The sequence below is a fragment of the Scardinius erythrophthalmus genome (assembly GCF_964197995.2).
Source record: "Scardinius erythrophthalmus genome assembly, chromosome: 1".
NCBI lineage: Eukaryota > Metazoa > Chordata > Actinopteri > Cypriniformes > Leuciscidae > Scardinius > Scardinius erythrophthalmus.
In genome coordinates, this window is record NC_138221.1 from 31,331,222 (window position 1) to 31,357,160 (window position 25,939).

Here is a 25,939-nt window from a genome sequence, read left to right on the forward strand (position 1 = left end):
TTGTCCTGTGTTCCGTCTTTTAAACTTCTCCTCAAACGTGCATGCAGTGTAAATAAAGCAGTTACATCAATGAAATGATAGTAAAGTTAGTCCACGGCCACACCCCCGTGCTAATGGTACCGCCCACGGCACAAATTACAAGACGAAAAATGGAAAAATAGAAAATCGGTTAGATTTCATTTATTCGAATGTTTGATTCTGAAGTCACAATTTAGCAAAAGTAAAATTGAAAAAGGGGAGAAAAAGGCAAATATCCATTGATAATGTAACTGGAAAAACAAGAAAAATTAATGTCTGGTTTCAATTTTTCATTTTTGCATTTGCATTGTATGGTCTGAAAACTGAATTGTGAAGCGTTACACGGACCGCTAGCCTACCAAATACTATACAAGCCCAGATCGATATAATAAATCTGTTTTAGTAAATACATATTTATTTATTTATTTTCACATTTCAGCACTAGGCCTACACGGTTTTAATTCTATTAGCCAACGCACAAAACCCAATGGCCTGATGTCACAGTAACAGATAGTCGAAGTAGCCTACGGTTGACACTTATAGAAAACATGAATCTTTAAAACTATAACATATAGGGATTTACAGGACCAACATGCCCTCATTTTATTAACAAAGAAACGTGAGTTTGTCATTAAACATTTGATTTGCACTTTGTTGTAGCCTACCAAATAATGCACGCATTGGACAACATCTCGTTAAAAAAATAACAACAAAAAACGGTCGTGCTTTAAAAATTAAAATCAGCTGCTTTTACATTCTTACAGTGAATTATCATCCTTTGCGTAAAATCCCGAGTTTGTAAAACATCTCCCTGAAGTAGGCCTGCGTTCGTTTTTAAACAATAACTTCATCCATTCTGTTTCTTAAGTACAATAAAACATTAGCCAATAGATCTTAACTAAAATTACCAGGGTAAACCGACAAGATATAGCCTACGATTAAAGTTAGCATTTCATATTTATTTAATACGGCCAAATCATTCATAAAATCGCACTTAAAGGAATGCGCATGCTCAGACCTGAATCGTCTACACCAATAAGATTGCGGTATTATAAGCCAATAAAATCGGGTGTGGGCGGAGCGACACGTGTCACCCCGCCTAAAAGTGTCGCCCCGCCCCATTGTCCAGACTGCACTCTGGGGTACTACGATGGAAATGCAAATTCACTCCTGTCCAGTAGAGGGCGCCGCTCAAACAAACCTTTCAGCTGTGTTGCCATTCTGAATCGCAGAAGAATTAAGACAGGAGAAGAAAGTTCAACACTCATATTTCAGCAATAAAAGTAAAAAAGGAAACAAAAATGTGATGTTTATCTTTTTGCTCATTGTTATGGTTGAATTGGATCATTGAAGTTCAACAGCAAAGACACTGGTTAATAAAGTGAGATTAAATACATAAAGTATATTTGTGTTATTCAACATATTTAACAAACACATATTTTATTATTGCAGGTTTGTTTAATATTCTGAGTGTTTATTTCACTGTTGTTATTCATTTTGAGGAATACTCAATCTGTTTTTGTGCAAAATGAGGAAATGCCTGCTCACATTTAGTCTAAAACTACAATATTCATGTTCACACACAACGCCTCTGCCTCTTACTCCCGATTTCTCTCAACATGGGGACAGGAGAGGAGATTTTGTTTTAAATATATAAGTAATGCATTACTTTGCTACTTACTTGAAAAAAGTGATTTTTTCACGTTACTTGTAATGCGTTACCCACAACACTGCCTGTCGGCATCCGTTGGTCATGTTAAAACGTGTTTATCGAGTCTTGGCATGTCTGAGAAGTGATGACTGTAATCTGTGGCGACTGTCAGCGTCGGCATTTAAACCTATTTATACTAAATTTCATGAGTTAAAGCAGTCGTGGTTAAATGTAAGCAGAAATGTATGTGTGCCCTCAGTGACGGTGCTCGAGACCTTACCAAAAGAGAAAAAACAAAAAGAGGAGAAAACCTCTGTACTAGGACAAGCCGTTGTGGACCTTCTCCCACTGCTACGAGGTTAAACCAGTTCATTTTATTCAAACTTGTCACATTTTATACCATTTTTCATGGATTCCCATATTCTTGAGATTTGAGGCGGTGCTGTTTTTATTCTAGGTCAGTGTAGCTTCTCATCCACTGTGCTTCTTCATGATGTTGCTGTGCATGAGGACGGCGTTAAAGTAAGAAAGTCATTTTTACACCACTAACTAGTCATTTTAGTATGTTTCTAAATACATGTTTTATATCTTGTGTGTGTTTGCATGTACAGTCCACACTAGATGTGACAGTAAGCGTTCCGGAGCCGTTGCTCTCCGATGACCAGCGCTCTGACTCTAATGTGCTGATGGTCACCGTTGAGACGATGTATTCGGTTCCTGAGGTCTGGAATCCGGCCTCCACTCCTCCATCCAGCTATGTAGCTGCCCTGCAGATTCCCTCCTCAGCCACGGTGAGAAACAAGAGTTTGTTTGGCATTTCAAGTGATTCGTCAGTATTTGATTCTCCAAAGCATCCAAGAAGCAAGACACTTTAAGCCTCTGGTATTCTCAACTGGTAACATCAACTGTGGCGGGTAACGCTGTCAAATCACTAGCCGATTTGGCGTGTTACTTATTGTGTTTACTCACTTTGCTGGGGAAGTTTTTGTAAGCCAAATCTGCTCAGATTTAGGGCAAATACTCAACTCGTTAGTCATTATGATATATAATTAAAACTGTGTATTGCGCTGAAACAGTGCATATTTGGCTTACTTGAACATGCCCGTCACTACGCAACAAATAATGGCACGCTTGTTCAGTTGCATTGAAGCGAAAGGGAAGATTAAATAGCATTTGGTTAACAGAAAAGACATTGTTATTTTCCAACATCCTACATTTTTTTTTATGTTTTTTGTACTGTACTGATCTGTCTGCCTAAAACACATTTTTGGTGAAAAGGATGAGGATAAAGCGTAGGTAATTTTTTTTTTTTATGAAATGGATGTACTATATTTTGTTTCACTAATATTTTTTCTTTTCTTTTTTTTGTATTTTGAAGGAGTTTCATGGTACTAGACAATATTCACCTCTAAATTATGCACCGTTTATTTTTAAATATAAAATAATTCAAATGTATTTAATATTACTTTTAATTAATTCAGTGTTTAAGTTCTGTTTATGTAGCAAGTGCCACAAACGCCACCAAGTTTTGTACCATTCCAGTGAAGTAAAACATTTAAAAAATTCAAAATGTGAAATTTTCTCGGCCTAAAATGACCACCAGAGGGTTAAATATATGTAAGATATTTTTATTTTCAAAGAAATAGTTCACCTACAAATAAAAAGTCTGACATTATCAACTGTTTTTCAGAAAGAGCAAGTGTTGTTGTTCTCCAATGGCATCTTAAAAATGGGCGGTGCGCAGGAGCCAGTGCCAAGACCCAAAAAATGGCCCTTAGGGCCTCTTCTCACACCAGGAGCCGAGGTCATTCAGGGCCTTTATATTGACTCAGAACCCACAGACACGGATCACGGAGACCTTACTGAGATAGAGGTGATCTGAGCCATTAATGGACAGTGATGGATGTGAAATGAAAATGGAGCATGTCACCACATTGATTTGTGTGTGGGTTGTAGGACAAGGATTTCAGAGAGAACGCGGAGTGTAACAAGAATAGGGTGAGCTGGGATACGGCACGTCGTTGCTTTATCGATGCAGGAGGCGTGGCCTGGTGAGTAAACACCTCTTTTAATTAATGCACTCGAATTTATTTTCCCATTATTTGTCACGTTCTCCAATGATGGCTTCTGCTTTTTTTAGTCTGTCCCGCAGTATTGCAGAATGCAGACTGTGGCCTGTTGAGATCATGAAAGCCAATCAGATGGTTCCAACCAAAGGTGGGAGAACAGCCAGAGACAAGCTGGTGAGAAACGTCCTGAACTTTTACATCTCAAGATGGCCCTCAAAACCCAAAACAAGACAGAAATAACTTATTGATGAAAACAATTTTGCCTGTGTGTGCTGTAGGGGGAGGAAGAGACACACGTATCATTTCATGGAGTGGTTTACGTGGATCTGGTGCCGTTGTTGTACCCTGGAGTACGGCGAATACACGGGGTGTACAGAGTCTACCCGTTTTATGAGTCTGATCTACTGAATAAGGCGAGTGAATACAAGTCATATGCACATGAAATCAATCATGCATCAAACCAAGATCAGAAATGACATAGTCTGACACCAAAAATATGACTTAAAGCAAAATGACTTTTTTCATCAACAAAAATCAACATGAAAAACTACAAAAGTACTACGAAGATGGCAGAAACAGGAAGTGTAACAAAAGTCCAGGGACAAACACAGAGAACATTTGACAATAAAAATGAAATTTTAAAAAAAGATCAAAATTAAGTAAGCTTTTGATTAAACCAAGAAAAAACTTCTGCCAATAGGCTAAGAAAAATCAACTATATTCCAAGGGGAAACCAGTTTATTTTTCTTGTTTGTTTTAAGCAGAAACTCAGTTTTTCAAAAAACAAAACTTAAAGCCCCCCTGTAGTTAATCATTTTATCCCTTAAAACTAATCTTTGATCACCAAAAGTACAAATTTAAGCTTTTTTTCCTTGAAAAAATGTCTTCATGCCTTAAAATAGCTTGAATGTGTTTCTACACCCTTGCCTCATTTATTATACACAGTTCTATGAATATGCAAATGAGCCCCGCCTCCACTCACTCACTCCAGGGCTGCGTTCCAGTCCAAAATTGTCATGCCCTTCACTTGCTAACTTCCCTTCGTCTCGTTCACTCGGATGTACGTCATTGCTTTCGTTACATGAGTGCCCACTACTGGCGGAAACTGCAATGGGCTGAACTGGAACGTCCTAACCCTTGATCACTTGGAATCAGCTGTGGAGTTGATTTATTATTTACATTTTTTTCCCTTTAAGAATTTGTTTAATGCAGCATCCAAATGTTTATAGGTGTGTTTGGGTTGTTTTAAATTTAAAAAAATTATAATTAATATATCATAGAGTTGTCTGTGTGGTGGTGATTAGACGATATATGCGGTGACGTCACAATCGTGTTGCATTGTGGGACATATAGGTGCCTGAAGTGTACATTTGAAGCAGACTCGCTCCCTCGGTCAAAATCGAGGGAACGAGGGTCTGTCCATATAAACTTCCCTCGTCCACTTCACGAAGTGGAACGCACTTCAAAATGGCGGCAGGGATTCCCCCGAGGGGAAGTGCTTAGGGAAGTTCGCAAGTGCGTGTCTAAAAGTGGACTGGAACGCAGCACAGCTCAGAGAGCCACTCGTTGACGATCACTTGTTGATCTGATTGGTTACAAGGTAGTTTGTGACGTCAGAAACACCAGCGATTTCAAACCGTGTTTTTTTAGGAGAAAATACTCAGCAATGGTGTTGACTTATGAATTTACACATGGTTTGTCTTAAAGAATATTAAAAACACCACGCAGACAAATAAACAACATTAAAAACTTGATTTCACCACAGGGTGACTTTAATGTCTTAAGTAATTTTGCTTATTATGTAAATGCATCTTGATTTAAAAATGTTTAGATATTTGTAATGGAAAACAAGACAAAAATACTGAGTAAGACAATCATGTTTTGCAGTGATGAAGCTGATATCTCCTGTATCATTTTAAGTCAGGGATGGTGCTTAAAGTTGCATTAAACTAGTTTTAGATTCATATAAGTTTTACACCCAAACATTAACTGTGCTTTTGACCAATACTTTTAAATGGTCAACAAAAAGCTTGTGATGCTGTGTCCAAATCAACAGATGCCATTATAAAGTCCATGACCACTTTTGAATCAGCTAGCGAAACATACAAAAAATACGAAGTGCATAATTATTTAAGATTGATTCTTTGACAGTGAATCTTGTTTTATGTGCTGTTCCAGACTCAGAGGACCTACAGCGTTCTGAAGGAGCTCAACAGAGCACCGCCGGCACCGGGCCGAACTCGAAACAATTCCTCCGTCGAATCCTTAAGGGCGTTTCAGAGTAAAACCTTAGACAACCAGAGAGGAAACAAAGAGGTTCCCAAGAAGGTACAGAAAAAAAATCTGATCTTATTAGTATATCAATACATTCTTCTTTAGGTGTTTGAAATTCCACTGCCTCAAACAAAAGTCTGCTCAGATACCAAAATATCTCAATGAAACGTCAGAGATTTCAATACGAGCTCAAATGTTTCTCATCAAATTCTCCATAATTAAGTAGACTAAGCTGCTATCCACATTCATTTATAGCTCAATACTATAACTAAAAATATTTGAGTTTATTTTGATTTCTCCTGAGAAATTGTAGGAGAAACATCTGAGACAAAGATGATACTTGACAGAACACAACATTAAGTCACTAATGAGCTATGAAAAGCGACTTCAGAGCAGTACAAAGTTCCTCAAAGTCACAGCTGCTTTCAAATGTCACGCACACAAAGCATACGTTTCACCCAAACGAGACGTCATAGAGTCGTTTGGAGCAGATGCCATCTCTTCCCCTCTCCGTACGGCATTGGGGCTCGTTTTTGATACCCCCCCTAATTAAATCCGGATCTGTGGCCGAGGCACGCTTCCCAAACCTATTAGCTGTAATAGCAGCAGATTGTGGTGAATCATCTCCTTTGCTTCTTTGCTCTCTGACGCCCCGTGGCTCTTCAGCAGACGGAGAGAGGCGAGGAACACACACCAACCGAGCATCTGATGCCGCAGCTGCGCGATACACAAATAATGTCTTTCACGGCTCAATGATGTTTAATCCAGATCTCTCATGAGTTTCGTTTAACTAACTATTAAAATGTCGATGGAGAGACAACTGAGACAACGAAATGACTTTAGAGTTATTAAATGAATATGTTATTTGATCTTGAGAGAATTTGATGGGAAATGCTTGAGTTTGTATGGAGATCTCAGACTTTTGATTGACTTTGCTAACTTGGCAAATCTGAGCATGGTTTGAGACGCTGAGATTGCTGTAGTTTTTTCTCTAATGAGAATTGAGATTTGAGAATCTCTGTTGAGATATTGAGATAAACAATTGAGATATTAAATAAATCTCAATTGGTCCGCCCTTCTGTTTTTTCACCTCACTGAATATCCACCGCAGTCACTATGAATTACACTAATGTTCAAAGGTTTGGGTTGGTAAGATTTTTTTTATATTTTTGAAAGTCTCTTCTGCTTACCAAGGCTGCATTTATTTGATCAAAAATACAGTAAAATCAATAATATTTTGAAATATAATTACAATTTTTGTTTTATATTTGAATATATTTTAAAATGTAATTTGTTTCTGTGATCAAAGCTGAATTTTCAGCATCGTTACTCCAGTCTTCAGTGTCACATGATCCTTCAGAAATCATTCTGATATGTTGAGTTAATGCTCAAGAAATACTTTGTATTAATGTTGAAAACAGTTGTGATGCTTAATATTTTTGTGATACATACAATACATTTTTTTGTTCAGGATTCTTTGACAAATAGAAAAAAGCAACATTTATTTTAAATAGAAATCTTTTGTAATATTAAAAATGTCTTTACTGTCACTTGTGATCAATTTATGATTGATAATCAGTATTCCTTGCTGGATAAACATATTAATTTCATTAAAAAATAAAAATAAATAAATAAATAAAAAATACTGACCCCAGTCTTTTAAACAGAAGTGTACATCACATTGCGCAAGTGAAATAGTTTTTGAATGCCGTTTAATGTTTATTTTAATACAACACTTTTCAAATAAGTTTAGATAGTAAGTAATGGGACTACTTAGGAAAGAATAATGATTTCTTCTTTCTATAGCCAGATTCCCAGGGAAAATCTGCTCAGTCTGAAAGTGTGACTGGACTGGAGCAACCGGTGAACACGGAGGGACAGGTCAGTTCATCCGTCACGTATGCATCAAAATGAAGCAGTCAGATATGAAATATACAGTCTTGGTAAGGTGTGATCTTCCCTTTTTTATTGTCTCAGATGTATACCGATTCAAGATCGTACATCATTATTGAAATTTCTATGGAAAAGCCGCTGGTTCCCAAGAGACCGCCGGAGGAGCTGGCCAAACGGTAATAGGAAAGAGCTTCTTTCAAATTCAAAGCCTTGTTTTGTCTTCAAAGTGTTTTTAGAGAGTGCTTCAGATTAATTGATTCTGTCTGATACAGTGTGAAGGAGTTGGTTCCTCCCAGACCTCCTCTGCCTCGACGGCCAGCAGGAGCAGAAAGAGTAAAAAACAACATTTTCTCACTATTTCTGTCAGATATTTTCCTCTCACAGTCAGATCTATGGGAAATCATTTGTCTATAGCCTAACAGTTAACACTATCATGGCAAAAGAGAATGGCTGAAACTTGCTATGAAATGCCTGGGTCATATTTCAGAAAGGAATAATTTTCACTGTAACAATATTTTCATGACAATCAAGCACTTTGTCCCCTGCATTCAAATTTATGAGTTGCATTATGTAAGGGATAATGTAGAGCGAGGCGGTTGTTATAACGAATACAACCCCGACAGGCTGATCAAGGACCCTGACACGAAGCGGAGGGGTCTTGAATCAGCCTGAAGGGGTTGTATTCGCTATAACAAACGCCTCGCTCTACATTATCCCGCTTATTACACGGCTATCTAACAAATAAATCAATAATTTGACACAAAATATTGAAAAAAGGACTTTATTGATTTAAAAAACGATTGTATTGCTTCCGCTAAAGAAAATAGTCCATTCCTTCTCTACGGTTAGAATCATGCGTCCATAGCAACGCTCTGTTTTTCATGGCAACGGTGTGTTATACTTCGCAGCGGTCTGTTATCAAGAAATAACACACCGCATTCTACATTCAACCAAGCCATGTAATAATAAACAATAAAGCACTTGCTGTTGTGCTGCTGTTCTGAATATGTAAGAATAAATCAGTGAATCGGTATTTGAACGAATTGGTTGAGTGATTCAGTGACTCGCTCATTCAAACAGTTATTTTTAGGTGTGTTTGACTTGACGTGGCATAGACCAATCAGTGTATGTCATCAAGGTACTGCGACGGAGCCGTCAGCTCTCTCTTTAATGTCATACACCGATCAGTATGTGCAGCGCTGCTTTATGTCAAACTCACCTGTTTTCTTCCTGAACGAATCAGCGTGTTTGAGTGAATCATTAGATTCAGTGCCTGTTCCTGTGCTTTTGAACGAATCTGTTGAATGAATGAATCAGTGGCTCGCTCATAAAGACAGTCATTTGCACCTACTGACGTAAATATATTTTTTATTAAGATTTTGGCTGTGAAGTATGACCAATTTTTCATAAGAGTCATCCAAATAGCTAATAAATCATATGATTAATAATAAATGTGCATGAAATTATCAGGCAGTACAGGAATACCAGTCTCAGATAGCGAGTGTGGCCGCCCAGGTGTTGGATCAGTACCAGCAGCTGTTCGGGAGCGCGTTTGTGCCTGGAGGGAAACCTCTGGACCCCGTCCTGCAGGAACAGCGCAAAACCCAGCTGCTCGGAGAACTCAACTGCTCTGGGAAATACTTTGCCTTCAAGGAACAGATGAAGGTGAATTTGAATCTTGTTAAATGTGTCATTTTTAATTTACTCCATTTATACATATATATTAAAACTATATATATATATATTTATACAAATGCTTTCATACAAATGCTTTCATCATTTGTATATACATTTTTTAATTTATAATTAAAATTATAATACATTTAAACAAATCTATATTTCGCTTTAATTTTATTTTGGCTATAGTAATAGTAGATATTTCGGTTTAAGTAATTTTAGAACTTACATTTACTTTATTTCAGTCACTAGCTGCCAAGGTGGCATTTCTAATTTTCATTTAAAGTTTTTATATCATTTTTTAAATCACCTTTATTTTCAGTTAATGAAAACAATTTTAAATAGTTTTAGTTTTAGTACCGTTGTACTGTAAAAGCATTTCATTAATTTCATTTAATTTTAGTAATTCTTTATGTGCTTTTGTAATGCTCACTCATGTTTTAAATAATTCTGTTTAGCTTTAATTTATTTTTACCTCAAGGCAACATTTCTAATTTTCATTATTTATTTATTTTTTAGTTGATTTTTTTCATTTTACTTCAATTAACGAAAATAATTCTAATAGATTTAGTTTAAATTAAAAATAACAACACATGAGTGTTTGGGACTTCGACATGTAAACAACCTTGTTATGATTCATACTGTTGTTTATCAGGGCAGACTGATTAGCATATATGTTAATGAGCTCCCGATGTTTGTTGTATGTGTCAGTACTCTGTGGTCCGGATCGTAAGAGAGAAGATGTTGAGGACAGAGGCCTTCTCAGACCCCGAACAGCTCCAAGCGTTCCTCAGTCAGCTCTACGTGTTCCTGGTGGACGAGATGCATGCTGCTCTCAATAAGGTGAGGCCTCAAACTATACATTTGTGTGATCTGTCAAGGGAAGCATCACTCGTGCTGAGAGTTACTGATCTGAACATTGAACATTGGGTCTGTATTATCAGTTGTGTTTTCATGCACTCCATTGAATCAGAGCCTGTCAGTGGACTCTCAGGACACGCATCATGAGCCTCTGCTGAGCTGCGCTCAACTCAAACACTTCGCCAAAGAGGCTGAACTCAACACGGACTTCCAGCTGGCGGCACAGTACTATCAGGAGGTAAAGCATTACTGCACTTTTGATGCTTCAAAATAACATACTCGACTGTCTCGATCATCATAATACTATCATAATACACAGCATGTTTTTTTTTTACAGTAGTTTACATTATAGTGTAAAGCAGTATTATTTTAGTTTCATTGAAATGCTATTATTGTCAGGTTTATGTTTTGTTTTGTTTTCATTGACTTTTAGGAGCCGTTTACGGCTTTTTTTAAAAACGGAAAACTGTGTTTTGGCCGTTCATTTACACGACAACAGCGTTTTGGGGGCCTGAAAATGCTAACTTTTGAAAACAGGTTTCAAAGTGCACGTTTTTGAAAAATATAGGCTACCGTTATCATCTCCATGTAAACTACCAAAACGTGAATTTGTGAAAACAGTGACATCGTGCGAATGTGCATTACGTATTCAGTCTATAGGTGCGTTGTGTTTCTTTACAAAGTGACATCGCCAACTACTGGCCTGGCATGAATAATACAGCTTTTTTTAGTCGCTGGTGATAATAATGCTGTCATAATACTAAAAATCTTACAGTTTTGAAAGATCAGATGGGCTTTGGATAGCCTGGAAATCCAGACCTAAATCTAAAAGATGAATGGTCTGGCGTCGACTAATGAAAATCGGCCAGCTTGAGGGGCGGCACCAAGCATGCATTTGAAAATCTCACTGCACGCAATTGGATAACACAACAACCAATCACAACAATAAACCCCAGCTACCAGCGGAGCTAACTGGTAGATTATACTCTTACCGTATCCAGTCAGCAAAACAGCAAAAACACCCTTCTTGCAAAGGAACGATTCGAGCGCCGTCTTCTGTTTCTGTTTTAGATAATAAGCCAAGTCTAACTCGTTCATTGTAGCGGCCAAAGCCGTTTCAAACAACTGGTGTTCATCCACAGCCATCTTGCAATATTTACTAATGACTTCGACGTCACAGCGCTGTCGTGTCGTCTCTGGCCCGCCTATATCAGAAAACCCGATGTGATTGGTGCAGCTCAGATCGAGGGGCATATTTAATGAGCATCATTACTCGACACCAGAGGATTCTCTGTCTGGATTACCAGGGTAGGCTTTGGAAGCATTTATGTACGAATGCATTGCAAATCTGAAATCTGAGTGCACAACACACAATAAAATGATAAACCATTATTACAGTATATACTGTATACTGAATGTTTAGGATGCAGTGTAAACTACATAATGGTTTTATACCTAATCAGGAAACAACATGTCCGATCATATTTCACCCACAAATCAAAAGAAAGAAAAAATGTAATATGTTATCTGTATGTTCTCTATGTTTCACTGTCATTTTATTTGTCATTTCAGTGTAAAGCGACCTTGAGTTTGCAGAAAGGATCTACATATCTTTTTTGTACTGTCTGTATTATGCTGGTTCAAAAAAAACATTGTCTTACAGTAATGAGAATGAGATTAACCATTGAGAATAATGAGTTGACAACAAACCCTGCCAAGTGAAACCCCTTGATGTTAATGTAATGCAAGGAAAAGAACAATTTGGCATTTCAAGCATGAACACACCGTATTTTGTGAAAAATGTAGCATATAATTATGGTATCTCATGCATATACAACGAACTCCTTCTAATGACAGTGTGCCATTTCAAACAGAGCTTTAGCAATCATTTGTGATATGACAGTATCATTGGATGTGACTCATGTCTCTCTGAATTTGCCTCTGTAGTGTTTGATTCGAGACCGCAGTGACCCGTCCCACTGGTTTGATTATGGAGCGTTCCACATGCTGACCGCTGACCACCTGATGGCCGAGCAGTGCTTTCAACAGGCCTTATCCATTGAGCAAACGCACATACCCAGGTTAACAGACAGAAATGACTCAGAATATGTCTCTAAAAACTCTTTTCTGACTTCTGTGGTGTTTGGTGCAGTTTGCTCATGTGCGGTGTCCTGTCTGACATGAATGGACGCTATGAGGATGCAGAGACCTTCTTTGAAAGGGCGACTAGTGTGGAGCCGAACAATGTGGTCGCCTGGACTTTATTTGGTGAGAACAGAATTAAACAGCACCTACACTACTGCTCAAAAGTTTGGGGTTAGAAAGGTGAAGAAATGAGTACTTTTATTGAGCAAGGATGCATTCAATTGATCACAAGTGACAGTAAAGACATGTTTAATGTTACAAAAGATTTATAGTTAAAAAAAGGCTATTCTTTTGAACTTTCTGTTCAACAACGAAAAAATACACAAAAATATGAAGCAGCTCAACTGTTTTCAACATTGATAATAATCAGAAATATTTTTTGAGCATCAAATCATCATATTAGAATGACTTCTGAAGGATCATGATGCTGAAAATTCAGCTTTGATCACAGGAATAAATTTTTAACATTTTAACATGTTAAAATAGAAAACAGCTATTTTAAATAGTAAAAATAATTCACAATGTTACTCTTTTTACTGTATTTTTTTGATCAAATAAATGCACATTAAAAAGACAAAAAAAATCGTACCTACCCCAGCTTTTGAACGGTAGTGTTTTCTTTTTAATATTCTGTCATATCATATTCATTAATTTGCGTTCATTTTGCAACATTATGTAGTTAGTGTGCACAATCATTTTGACGGAATGATGAAAATATGTGTCAAATTGTTGTCAGGCGTGTTCTCCCAGGCTCAGGAGAAGTTCATCCAGGCAGAAATGGCTTTTCGGGAGGCCAATAAGCATTTTATTTCAGTCATGAAAAATGACCAGACATCTAGAGCAAAAATAACCTCAGAGACTCAGTCTGGTCAGGAGAAGGAGCAGAAAGATGAAACGAGTGAGACAGGTGACCACCTCTTTTCTGTCTGCTCTGTGACAAATGCCCTTTCATTTATAGCTCATATGGGATCATTTGCTTTAAAGGTGGCGCTGGCGCCGTGCACGAAGAAGACATCCCACAGAACTGCCAGGAGAGAAAACAGGAAGCGCAACACCAAACCACTATCTTCATGGAGACAGTGTGGTTTCTCCTGCAGAACTATGCATTACAGGTCAGCGGATGGTGACGTCAGTAGATCCTGTGCACATCAGTCTCAAATTTACATTGAAGGAGCCTTTTTTTTACCCCCAAAGTCCATTTATAATGTTCGTCAAATTTTCTTTTTGTCTTTTTTTTAAGTCTCATGCTCACCAAGGCTGCATTTATTTGATCAAAAATATTGTGAAATGTTATTACCATTTAAAATAGCTTTTTTCTATTGTAATATATTTTAAAATGTAATTTATTCCTGTAATCAAAGCTGAATTTTCAGCATCATTACTCCAGTCTTCAGTGTCACATGATCCTTCAGAAATCATTCTAATATGATGATTTAATGCTCAAAATTTATGTTTTTTTATCAGTGCTGAAGATTTTTTTCAGGATTCTTTGATGAATAGAAAGTTTAAAAGAACAGCATTTTTTACAAAAGAAGCATTTCATGTTAACATTTGTAACATTATAATTGTCTTTACTGTCACTTTTGATCAATTTAATGCATCCTTGCTGAATAAAAGTACAAATTTTTTCCAAAACTGACCCCAAACTTTTGAACAATAGTGTATGTGTTTTATAAATACCCTGTACGTTATGATCGATTAACCTCACGTTGTCTCAGAGTTGCAGGATGTGAGCGATCGTATGCTAATGATGAGTGACTTTTTTTTTTTAATTATCCATTTTTTCAGTTTAGATTCAAAATGTGGACAGAAGATGAGCTTTGAGTTTTGAATTTCTACATAGTACAGCAAACAGCAAAAACGAAGCACATTTGAATGTGTATGTTAATAGTTAATGCTGAATTGTGTCCGTCCAGATGTCCCAGCGTACTCTGGCTCTAGAGCTGCTGTCTCCAGACAGAGGAACCATCAGCTCGTATCATCTCGCTCTGGCCCGGCTTCATCTGCTGAGAGGAGAACACGACAGCGCTGAGGCCAGCCTGAAGGAGGCGCTGATCCACAACATCCAGGTCTGCACAAATCATTCCCTGTACTGGGGACAGATAGTGATGGGAGAAATGTGGCCTCTAGAAACTTTGAATCAATTGAACCGATTGTTCAAAAACGATTCACTGTTTGGAAGCGCTTGAAACACCACGCGCTGGTGACCCCTGCTGGTCAAAATGGTGATTGGAAGTGATTGATCGAAGTGGTGGTTTCATTGAAAACTGTATTCTAACAATTTGTGAGCTTAGAATTATAAGGTTCTATCTCCGTTTAGGGTAGTTCTGAGATATTGAGCATCAAAGTTTTTACATCCCAGCTGGCAAAACTGTTATGTAGTATAATCTACTATTATAGCTCAACAAGACCATCACCCTACAGGTACTTTGAGGAGAGAATATCAAAATCCTGGCACATTTGGAAATGGGATTTTTTAAGATGGCCCAAATGGAGATAGAATCTTATAATTCTGAGAGCTCTGATTCTGTTTGGAATTATAAGGTTCTATCTACACTTTTACAAATAAAACCCCACATTTCAAAGAATAAATGTATATAACTATTGATTTTAATCAATTTATATATTTATAATACAAGCACACAGCTTGTATAATATAATATAATATAATATAATATAATATACATCAAAGCCAAGCAAGTTTGTAAGAAAACTATTTTATTTTTCTTTATTATAGTTTTCTTCACATACTACACCCCACTCCTCTGTACTGTAAAAACATTTAGGAAGCATCTTACATACATTAAAAACGGTTCATTTAGTAGATTAAAACATACAAAATATTGTGTAACATCATGAAAGTTATTTTTTCATCCCTTTCCACCCCCACTCCCTCTGTGCTCTGAAATATTTAAAAAAATGAAAGATGGATTAGTTAGAAAGAAATATTAGTTAGAAAGAAAGATAGAAAGATGGATTAGTTAGAAAGAAAGATAGAAAGATGGATTAGTTAGAAAGAAAGATAGAAAGATGGTTAGAAAGAAAGAAAGAAAGAAAGAAAGAAAGAAAGAAAGAAAGAAAGAAAGAAAGAAAGAAAGAAAGAAAGAAAGATGGATAGAAAGAAAGAAAGAAAGATGGTTAGAAAGAAAGAAAGATGGTTAGAAAGAAAGAAAGATGATTAGAAAGAAAGAAAGATGGTTAGAAAGAAAGAAAGAAAGAAAGAAAGAAAGAAAGAAAGAAAGAAAGAAAGAAAGAAAGAAAAGATGGATTAGTTAGAAAGGAAGATTGATTAGTTAGAAAGGAAGGTAGATTAGTTAGAAAGGAAGATAGATTAGTTAGAAAGAAAGATGGATTAGTTAGAAAGGAAGATAGATTAGTTAGAAAGAAAGATGGATTAGTTAGAAAGAAAGAAATATGGATTAGTTAGAAGAAAGAAAGAAAGATTAGTTAGAAGAAAGAAAGAAAGAAAGATGGATTAGTTAGAAAGAAAGAAAGAAAGAAAGAAAGAAAGAAAGAAAGAAAGAAAGAAAGATGGATTAGTTAGAAAGAAAGAAAGAAAGAAAGATGGATTAGTTAGAAAGAAAGAAAGAAAGAAAGAAAGAAAGAAAGAAAGAAAGAAAGAAAGAAAGAAAGAAAGAAAGAAAGAAAGAAAGATGGATTAGTTAGAAAGAAAGAAAGAAAGATAGATGGATTAGTTAGAAAGGAAGATAGATTAGTTAGAAAGAAAGATGGATTAGTTAGAAAGGAAGATAGATTAGTTAGAAAGAAAGATGGATTAGTTAGAAAGAAAGAAAGAAAGAAAGAAAGAAAGAAAGAAAGAAAGAAAGAAAGAAAGAAAGAAAGATGGATTAGTTAGAAAAGATAGATTAGTTAGAAAGAAAGAAAGATGGATTAGTTAGAAAGAAAGAAAGATGGATTAGTTAGAAAGAAAGAAAGATGGATTAGTTAGAAGAAAGAAAGGAAGAAAGAAAGAAAGAAAGAAAGATGGATTAGTTAGACAGAAAGAAAGATAGAAAGAAAGAAAGAAAGAAAGAAAGAAAGAAAGAAAGAAAGAAAGAAAGAAAGATGGATTAGTTAGAAAGATGGATTAGTTAGAAAGAAAGAAAGAAAGAAAGAAAGAAAGAAAGAAAGAAAGAATGGTGGATTAGTTAGAAAGAAAGAAAGACAGAAAGAAAGAAAGAAAGAAAGAAAGAAAGAAAGAAAGAAAGAAAGAAAGAAAGAAAGAAAGAAAGAAAGAAAGAAAGAAAGAAAGAAAGAAATGTGGATTAGTTAGAAAGAAAGAAAGAAAGAAAGAAAGAAAGAAAGAAAGAAAGTTGGATTAGTTAGAAAAAAGAAAGAAAGGAAGGGAGAAAGAAAGAATGGTGGATTAGTTAGAAAGAAAGAATGGTAGATTGGTTTGAAAGAAAGAAAGGTAGATTAGTTAAAAGGAAAGAAAGAAAGAAAGAAAGAAAGAAAGAAAGAAAGAAAGAAAGAAAGAAAGAAATGTGGATTAGTTAGAAAGAAAGAAAGAAAGAAAGAAAGAAAGAAAGAAAGAAAGAAAGAAAGAAAGTTGGATTAGTTAGAAAAAAGAAAGAAAGGAAGGGAGAAAGAAAGAATGGCGGATTAGTTAGAAAGAAAGAATGGTAGATTAGTTAGAAAGAAAGAAAGGTAGATTAGTTAAAAGGAAAGAAAGAAAGAAAGAAAGAAAGAAAGAAAGAAAGAAAGAAAGAAAGAAAGAAAGAAAGAAAGAAATGTGGATTAGTTAGAAAGAAAGAAAGAAAGAAAGAAAGAAAGAAAGAAAGAAAGAAAGAAAGTTGGATTAGTTAGAAAAAAGAAAGAAAGGAAGGGAGAAAGAAAGAATGGTGGATTAGTTAGAAAGAAAGAATGGTAGATTAGTTAGAAAGAAAGAAAGGTAGATTAGTTAAAAGGAAAGAAAGAAAGAAAGAAAGAAAGAAAGAAAGAAAGAAAGAAAGAAAGAAAGAAAGAAATGTGGATTAGTTAGAAAGAAAGAAAGAAAGAAAGAAAGAAAGAAAGAAAGAAAGAAAGAAAGAAAGAAAGAAAGATGGATTAGTTAGACAGAAAGAAAGATGGATTAGTTAGAAAGAAAGAAAGATAGAAAGAAAGAAAGAAAGAAAAAGAAAGAAAGATGAGTTAGTTAGAAAGAAAGAAAGATGGATTAGTTAGAAGAAAGAAAGAAAGAAAGAAAGAAAGAAAGAAAGATGGATTAGTTAGAAAGATGGATTAGTTAGAAAGAAAGAAAGAAAGAAAGATAGATGGATTAGTTAGAAAGAAAGAAAGAAAGATGGATTAGTTAGAAGAAAGAAAGAAAGAAAGAAAGAAAGAAAGAAAGAAAGAAAGATTAGTTAGAAGAAAGAAAGAAAGAAAGAAAAAGAAAGATGGATTAGTTAGAAAGAAAGATGGATTAGTTAGAAGAAAGAAAGAAAGAAAGAAAGAAAGAAAGAAAGAAAAAGAAAGAAAGATGGATTAGTAAGAAAGATGGATTAGTTAGAAAGAAAGAAAGATGGATTAGTTAGAAGAAAGAAAGAAAGAAAGAAAGATGGATAAGTTAGAAGAAAGAAAGAAAGAAAGAAAGAAAGATGGATTAGTTAGAAATAAAGATATATAAGAAAAAAAGATAGATAGATTAGTTAGAAAGAAAGAAAGATGGCTTAGTTTGAAAGAAAGATAGATTATTTAGAAAGAAAGAAATATTAGTTTGAAAGAAAGAAAGATGGATTAGTAAAAAAGAAAGAAAGATTGATTAGTTATTAAGGATGGATGGATGGATGGATAGATAGATAGATAGAAAGGTTGGAAGATAAATAGAAACAGTTTGAAGATGGATGGATGGATGGATGGATGGATGGATGGATGGATAGATAGATAGATAGATAGATAGATAGATAGATAGATAGATAGATAGATAGATAGATAGATAGATAGATAGATAGATAGATAGATAGATAGATAGATAGAAAGATTGATTCGTAATAAAAAAAGATAGAAAGATGGAAATGCCATCTTTCGCCGGCTTCAAATGTCCAGCCTAATGTCCAGCCCTTAGCTCTGTGTCCAGGCTACAGAGCTAAGAGGTGGGTTTTGATTGGTCCGTCCGTGTTCATTCAGGGTTTTGATTGGATATTGAATCTACTGGAGATAGAACCTTATAATCCCAACTCGGTTTATGTTTTGTGAGATGGAACCTTTTTATTTTATTAATAACTACTAACAAAATATTTTTTTTACAAAAATAACACCACACAGGCATTAATAAACACCTAATGGATCAGATTATGTCAAAAACTCAATTTCGACCAAAAGTGGAGATAGAACTTTATAATTCTAAGCTCACGAATTGACAAATCATCTAATACCACTAAATATGAAGTGTCTGTATAATATGTTATTTTATTAAGTTTTCATGGAGAGCTTGTTTTTTTGGTTATTCAGTCCAATAAGAGAATATTGACTCTTCTTTTTACTATACAAATGTGTCATTAAAAACGTTTACAAATGTATTAAACTTTTTGTTTCGAAACTGTCAACACAACAAGAAGCCTCGTTTTCTGAAAGCATGTGACTTTGGCAGTTTAGGGGCGTTCATGTCGTAATTTCCATAATTACAATATTTCAACCTGTGAAAACTTGTAAAAAGCGTTCACATCCTCGTAGAGCTTGTAATTACAACTCGTAAGCTGAGAAAACCTCCTACTTGTACCACCTGACAGCTGCAGATTCATTTAGGCGTTGATAGTGAACGTCACATTACAGTAATTACGACATAGCATTTCAACACCGCATTTGATACAAGCTCCAAATCACTGCTTCAAAACAAATGATTGGTGTTTCGAAAGCCCCCATCACTAGGTTTTTAGATGCACCTGGGATTCATCGCTTTCTCTTGGTATTTGATCCCGGCAGAACCCAGACACATGGGCCCTGTGGGGTCACTTGCATCACGCGAGGGCCGATTACGCTCAGGCTCAGAGCTGCTATGAGCGGACGCTGGACTCTGTGCTGGACGCTTCAGAGACACACTCCGTATCCCTCCGTCTGGGCTCCATCTACCTGCAGGACGGAGAAGTGAGTTCCTATTAATCCTTCAATCTACTTTATGAGTTATTTTTTACTTATCATGTGTGTGTCATTCCCTCTTTAGAATGAAAAAGCCAAAGCTGTGTTCCTGCGCGTCTGCAAACGCTCTCCGTCATGCCTCACTTGGCTCAGGCTGGGAATCGCCTGCTATAGAGTGAGTATATACCCATAAGGCATTTAGAAAATCCGTTAGAGCATGCCAGTGTAAGCAGAAGAGCTTCGCTGGAGCCACAATTGAAGGAAGGTTTGTGATTGGTTGAGGATTTTGACATTATCTAATCACAGATCATGTCACTGTAATGTTCAATCAACATGAAGTCAACATTGGTCACTTTCTTAATAGATATTCCTAAGAAGCCCCTAAAGAAACATGGTGGTGGAAAAAAATATGAGACAATTAGACGAGATTATATATAAATAGTTCCATTAAAAATTTTTTTTGTTTTTTTTCTGACTATTATCTCATATGTCAGGCTTTACAGGGTTAAGGGTGGTCAAAAAGTAAGATGAAATTCTGATAGCTTGTAATATAAATCAATGAGATCTTTATAGCAGTCTAGCAGATACTTACATTATGTTCATCTTGAAATGTTACTAACAATATAACAGTTATTCTAAGATTTACTTTATAAAAATCAGTAAAGATGTCTCAGCAAAAAGACACGTAAACCTCAACCTGAAGGTGGATGTTTTCACAATTACACTGGTTTTCACTTTCTATAAAAGTATAAAGTATCAATCAGATGATAGAAGGCATGAAGTAGAGTGTGTTTTGCTGTATCTTCAGCTGGAGGAGCTGAGTGAGGCTGAAGAGGCGCTGACTGAAGCCAACACGCTGAATAACAGGAATCCAGAGGTGTGGGCTTACCTGTGTCTGGTCTGTTTACAGGTGAGGGACTGCTTTCTTTCAATCATTCATTCCCTCATGTGAAATTGTAGGAAGCAGAGAGCAAAGCAACAGAAGATGCTTGCAATCTTGCATTTTTTGACTTTAGATTTGACTTTAGTTGCTTTGTCTTTCCAGACTGGCCGAAAACTAGAGGCAGAGCAGTCGTATAAATACGCCATGAAGGTTTGTATTGTCTAATGTTGATGTGTTTGTGAATATTAAAGTATTTGGTATCGAAATATGTTGAATTTATGTTTGGTTTCACAGATGAATTTACAAAAAGAGTCACTTCTACAGGAGATCCACGACCTGCAGTCACGCGTTGGGTTCGGAAACCCTTCCTTCTGAAAATGAAAAAGAATTTTAAACATTAAAAAGCATTAATTACTTAATCCTAATATAAAAACGTGTAAATGACAATAAAATATGACTTTTAACATAATCTACTGTAGTCTTTCTTGTGCATCGGGTGATCTTGGTGATATTGGCTACACAAGGCCCATTCACACCAAGGACAGCAACTATAAAGCTTTATTAATCATTTTAATTCTGTGTGAATGAGTCTACAGCACAACAATGACAACACTTATGAACGATATCGTTGGAATCACTTTCAGAACGAATTTTTCCCAGCTGAGGAATGATAAAAACATTGATATCTTATCAGGATCCACCTTTTAAAGCAGCAGACGACAGAACCGCGTGATTAGCTATAATAAACACAACATTATCATCCTAATATAGTTATTGTTATAGTTATCTTTGTAGTTATCATTCTTTGTGTGAACGGGCCTAGTACACATGCATAATTCAGGATGACTGATAAAAATGAAAGATTGAGAAAGGTATATAGATATGTCCAGAAGAGCATACTACCATAACATGCAAATTATCCCAGAATGCAACACACTGTACCTTCCATGAGAAATGTATTTCTCATGATTTGACTGCAGAAGTAAATACATTTTTACACAAAATTAAATTAAAAATGCAAAAACAGCTTTTAATTCTGTGATAATTACAGAACGTAACTTGCTGAATTAAACATACAAAGTTTATGGTTGTTCTGTTTGACAAACTATTATAAAAAGTATGGCTCCGTCCGAAATCACATACTCTCTTGAGTAGGTACTAGTTTTGAATAAGTAATTACTTCACGACTGCTAAAAAAGTATGTTCTATATAGTATGAATGTGTGCAGTGTGAATATAATCCGGACATGTTGTCATTATCATGTGACCCGCTACCAGTGTCGGTTGCGTCGCTTCACTGCCATTCATAAATCCTCTCCCGTGGCCTCATGGGAAAGTAAAGTGTCCATTGTATGCAAACCTATGATGCAAACTTATTATCTTGTTTACTGGGTACTTTTTGCCTACTCTTATGTAGCCCCCAGCCCCTTTTTCAGCCTGGTGCTCGTTGTCTTTTGTCTTCCAGTCTGTATTTTCACAGCGATCTTTATGCTCGTTTTAAAATCTTCCCGGTCGACTGACATTTGTTAAGACATCTGCTTTAAACAATACAATCCTCATGATAACTTTCGTTAACTTTACATAGAGTAAATCCACTTCAAAAGATAATTACTCCTGGACAGCAATGCCATAGAGCAGGGGTTCTCAATCCTGAAATGTGGATTAGTTAGAAAGAAAGAAAGAAAGAAAGAAAGAAAGAAAGAAAGAAAGAAAGAAATGTGGATTAGTTAGAAAGAAAGAAAGAAAGAAAGAAAGAAAGAAAGAAAGAAAGAAAGAAAGAAAGTTGGATTAGTTAGAAAAAAGAAAGAAAGGAAGGGAGAAAGAAAGAATGGCGGATTAGTTAGAAAGAAAGAATGGTAGATTAGTTAGAAAGAAAGAAAGGTAGATTAGTTAAAAGGAAAGAAAGAAAGAAAGAAAGAAAGAAAGAAAGAAAGAAAGAAAGAAAGAAAGAAAGAAAGAAAGAAAGAAAGAAATGTGGATTAGTTAGAAAGAAAGAAAGAAAGAAAGAAAGAAAGAAAGTTGGATTAGTTAGAAAAAAGAAAGAAAGGAAGGGAGAAAGAAAGAATGGTGGATTAGTTAGAAAGAAAGAATGGTAGATTAGTTAGAAAGAAAGAAAGGTAGATTAGTTAAAAGGAAAGAAAGAAAGAAAGAAAGAAAGAAAGAAAGAAAGAAAGAAAGAAAGAAAGAAAGAAAGAAAGAAAGAAAGAAATGTGGATTAGTTAGAAAGAAAGAAAGAAAGAAAGAAAGAAAGAAAGAAAGAAAGAAAGATGGATTAGTTAGACAGAAAGAAAGATGGATTAGTTAGAAAGAAAGAAAGATAGAAAGAAAGAAAGAAAGAAAAAGAAAGAAAGATGAGTTAGTTAGAAAGAAAGAAAGATGGATTAGTTAGAAGAAAGAAAGAAAGAAAGAAAGAAAGAAAGATGGATTAGTTAGAAAGATGGATTAGTTAGAAAGAAAGAAAGAAAGAAAGATAGATGGATTAGTTAGAAAGAAAGAAAGAAAGATGGATTAGTTAGAAGAAAGAAAGAAAGAAAGAAAGAAAGAAAGAAAGAAAGAAAGAAAGAAAGAAAGAAAGAAAGATTAGTTAGAAGAAAGAAAGAAAGAAAGAAAAAGAAAGATGGATTAGTTAGAAAGAAAGATGGATTAGTTAGAAGAAAGAAAGAAAGAAAGAAAGAAAGAAAGAAAGAAAAAGAAAGAAAGATGGATTAGTAAGAAAGATGGATTAGTTAGAAAGAAAGAAAGATGGATTAGTTAGAAGAAAGAAAGAAAGAAAGAAAGATGGATAAGTTAGAAGAAAGAAAGAAAGAAAGAAAGAAAGAAAGATGGATTAGTTAGAAATAAAGATATATAAGAAAAAAAGATAGATAGATTAGTTAGAAAGAAAGAAAGATGGCTTAGTTTGAAAGAAAGATAGATTATTTAGAAAGAAAGAAATATTAGTTTGAAAGAAAGAAAGATGGATTAGTAAAAAAGAAAGAAAGATTGATTAGTTATTAAGGATGGATGGATGGATGGATAGATAGATAGAAAGAAAGGTTGGAAGATAAATAGAAACAGTTTGAAGATGGATGGATGGATGGATGGATGGATGGATGGATAGATAGATAGATAGATAGATAGATAGATAGATAGATAGATAGATAGATAGATAGATAGATAGATAGATAGATAGATAGATAGATAGATAGATAGATAGAAAGATTGATTCGTAATAAAAAAAGATAGAAAGATGGAAATGCCATCTTTCGCCGGCTTCAAATGTCCAGCCTAATGTCCAGCCCTTAGCTCTGTGTCCAGGCTACAGAGCTAAGAGGTGGGTTTTGATTGGTCCGTCCGTGTTCATTCAGGGTTTTGATTGGATATTGAATCTACTGGAGATAGAACCTTATAATCCCAACTCGGTTTATGTTTTGTGAGATGGAACCTTTTTATTTTATTAATAACTACTAACAAAATATTTTTTTTACAAAAATAACACCACACAGGCATTAATAAACACCTAATGGATCAGATTATGTCAAAAACTCAATTTCGACCAAAAGTGGAGATAGAACTTTATAATTCTAAGCTCACGAATTGACAAATCATCTAATACCACTAAATATGAAGTGTCTGTATAATATGTTATTTTATTAAGTTTTCATGGAGAGCTTGTTTTTTTGGTTATTCAGTCCAATAAGAGAATATTGACTCTTCTTTTTACTATACAAATGTGTCATTAAAAACGTTTACAAATGTATTAAACTTTTTGTTTCGAAACTGTCAACACAACAAGAAGCCTCGTTTTCTGAAAGCATGTGACTTTGGCAGTTTAGGGGCGTTCATGTCGTAATTTCCATAATTACAATATTTCAACCTGTGAAAACTTGTAAAAAGCGTTCACATCCTCGTAGAGCTTGTAATTACAACTCGTAAGCTGAGAAAACCTCCTACTTGTACCACCTGACAGCTGCAGATTCATTTAGGCGTTGATAGTGAACGTCACATTACAGTAATTACGACATAGCATTTCAACACCGCATTTGATACAAGCTCCAAATCACTGCTTCAAAACAAATGATTGGTGTTTCGAAAGCCCCCATCACTAGGTTTTTAGATGCACCTGGGATTCATCGCTTTCTCTTGGTATTTGATCCCGGCAGAACCCAGACACATGGGCCCTGTGGGGTCACTTGCATCACGCGAGGGCCGATTACGCTCAGGCTCAGAGCTGCTATGAGCGGACGCTGGACTCTGTGCTGGACGCTTCAGAGACACACTCCGTATCCCTCCGTCTGGGCTCCATCTACCTGCAGGACGGAGAAGTGAGTTCCTATTAATCCTTCAATCTACTTTATGAGTTATTTTTTACTTATCATGTGTGTGTCATTCCCTCTTTAGAATGAAAAAGCCAAAGCTGTGTTCCTGCGCGTCTGCAAACGCTCTCCGTCATGCCTCACTTGGCTCAGGCTGGGAATCGCCTGCTATAGAGTGAGTATATACCCATAAGGCATTTAGAAAATCCGTTAGAGCATGCCAGTGTAAGCAGAAGAGCTTCGCTGGAGCCACAATTGAAGGAAGGTTTGTGATTGGTTGAGGATTTTGACATTATCTAATCACAGATCATGTCACTGTAATGTTCAATCAACATGAAGTCAACATTGGTCACTTTCTTAATAGATATTCCTAAGAAGCCCCTAAAGAAACATGGTGGTGGAAAAAAATATGAGACAATTAGACGAGATTATATATAAATAGTTCCATTAAAATTTTTTTTTGTTTTTTTTCTGACTATTATCTCATATGTCAGGCTTTACAGGGTTAAGGGTGGTCAAAAAGTAAGATGAAATTCTGATAGCTTGTAATATAAATCAATGAGATCTTTATAGCAGTCTAGCAGATACTTACATTATGTTCATCTTGAAATGTTACTAACAATATAACAGTTATTCTAAGATTTACTTTATAAAAATCAGTAAAGATGTCTCAGCAAAAAGACACGTAAACCTCAACCTGAAGGTGGATGTTTTCACAATTACACTGGTTTTCACTTTCTATAAAAGTATAAAGTATCAATCAGATGATAGAAGGCATGAAGTAGAGTGTGTTTTGCTGTATCTTCAGCTGGAGGAGCTGAGTGAGGCTGAAGAGGCGCTGACTGAAGCCAACACGCTGAATAACAGGAATCCAGAGGTGTGGGCTTACCTGTGTCTGGTCTGTTTACAGGTGAGGGACTGCTTTCTTTCAATCATTCATTCCCTCATGTGAAATTGTAGGAAGCAGAGAGCAAAGCAACAGAAGATGCTTGCAATCTTGCATTTTTTGACTTTAGATTTGACTTTAGTTGCTTTGTCTTTCCAGACTGGCCGAAAACTAGAGGCAGAGCAGTCGTATAAATACGCCATGAAGGTTTGTATTGTCTAATGTTGATGTGTTT

At 35.6% G+C, this 25,939-nt stretch overlaps 1 protein-coding gene across 1 annotated transcript in view; it reads left to right on the forward strand.

Annotated features, from left to right (window-relative positions):
• The window catches only part of cfap70 (cilia and flagella associated protein 70), a 25,030-nt gene extending 4,039 nt beyond the window's left edge, over positions 1–20,991 (forward strand). Inside the window, exons 3-26 of the mRNA XM_081370382.1 lie at positions 1,929–2,027; positions 2,127–2,191; positions 2,281–2,460; positions 3,360–3,542; positions 3,626–3,720; positions 3,810–3,912; positions 4,017–4,151; positions 5,917–6,066; positions 7,819–7,893; positions 7,990–8,081; positions 8,178–8,238; positions 9,376–9,570; positions 10,294–10,425; positions 10,556–10,681; positions 12,391–12,524; positions 12,596–12,711; positions 13,325–13,495; positions 13,573–13,700; positions 14,505–14,657; positions 19,489–19,650; positions 19,727–19,816; positions 20,450–20,551; positions 20,687–20,734; positions 20,819–20,991. Coding sequence (XP_081226508.1) covers positions 1,929–2,027; positions 2,127–2,191; positions 2,281–2,460; positions 3,360–3,542; positions 3,626–3,720; positions 3,810–3,912; positions 4,017–4,151; positions 5,917–6,066; positions 7,819–7,893; positions 7,990–8,081; positions 8,178–8,238; positions 9,376–9,570; positions 10,294–10,425; positions 10,556–10,681; positions 12,391–12,524; positions 12,596–12,711; positions 13,325–13,495; positions 13,573–13,700; positions 14,505–14,657; positions 19,489–19,650; positions 19,727–19,816; positions 20,450–20,551; positions 20,687–20,734; positions 20,819–20,899 — 2,876 coding nt within the window. The 3' untranslated portion in view covers positions 20,900–20,991. The remainder of the gene's footprint in view (positions 1–1,928; positions 2,028–2,126; positions 2,192–2,280; positions 2,461–3,359; positions 3,543–3,625; positions 3,721–3,809; positions 3,913–4,016; positions 4,152–5,916; positions 6,067–7,818; positions 7,894–7,989; positions 8,082–8,177; positions 8,239–9,375; positions 9,571–10,293; positions 10,426–10,555; positions 10,682–12,390; positions 12,525–12,595; positions 12,712–13,324; positions 13,496–13,572; positions 13,701–14,504; positions 14,658–19,488; positions 19,651–19,726; positions 19,817–20,449; positions 20,552–20,686; positions 20,735–20,818) is intronic.
• Positions 20,992–25,939: the final 4,948 nt, after the last annotated feature.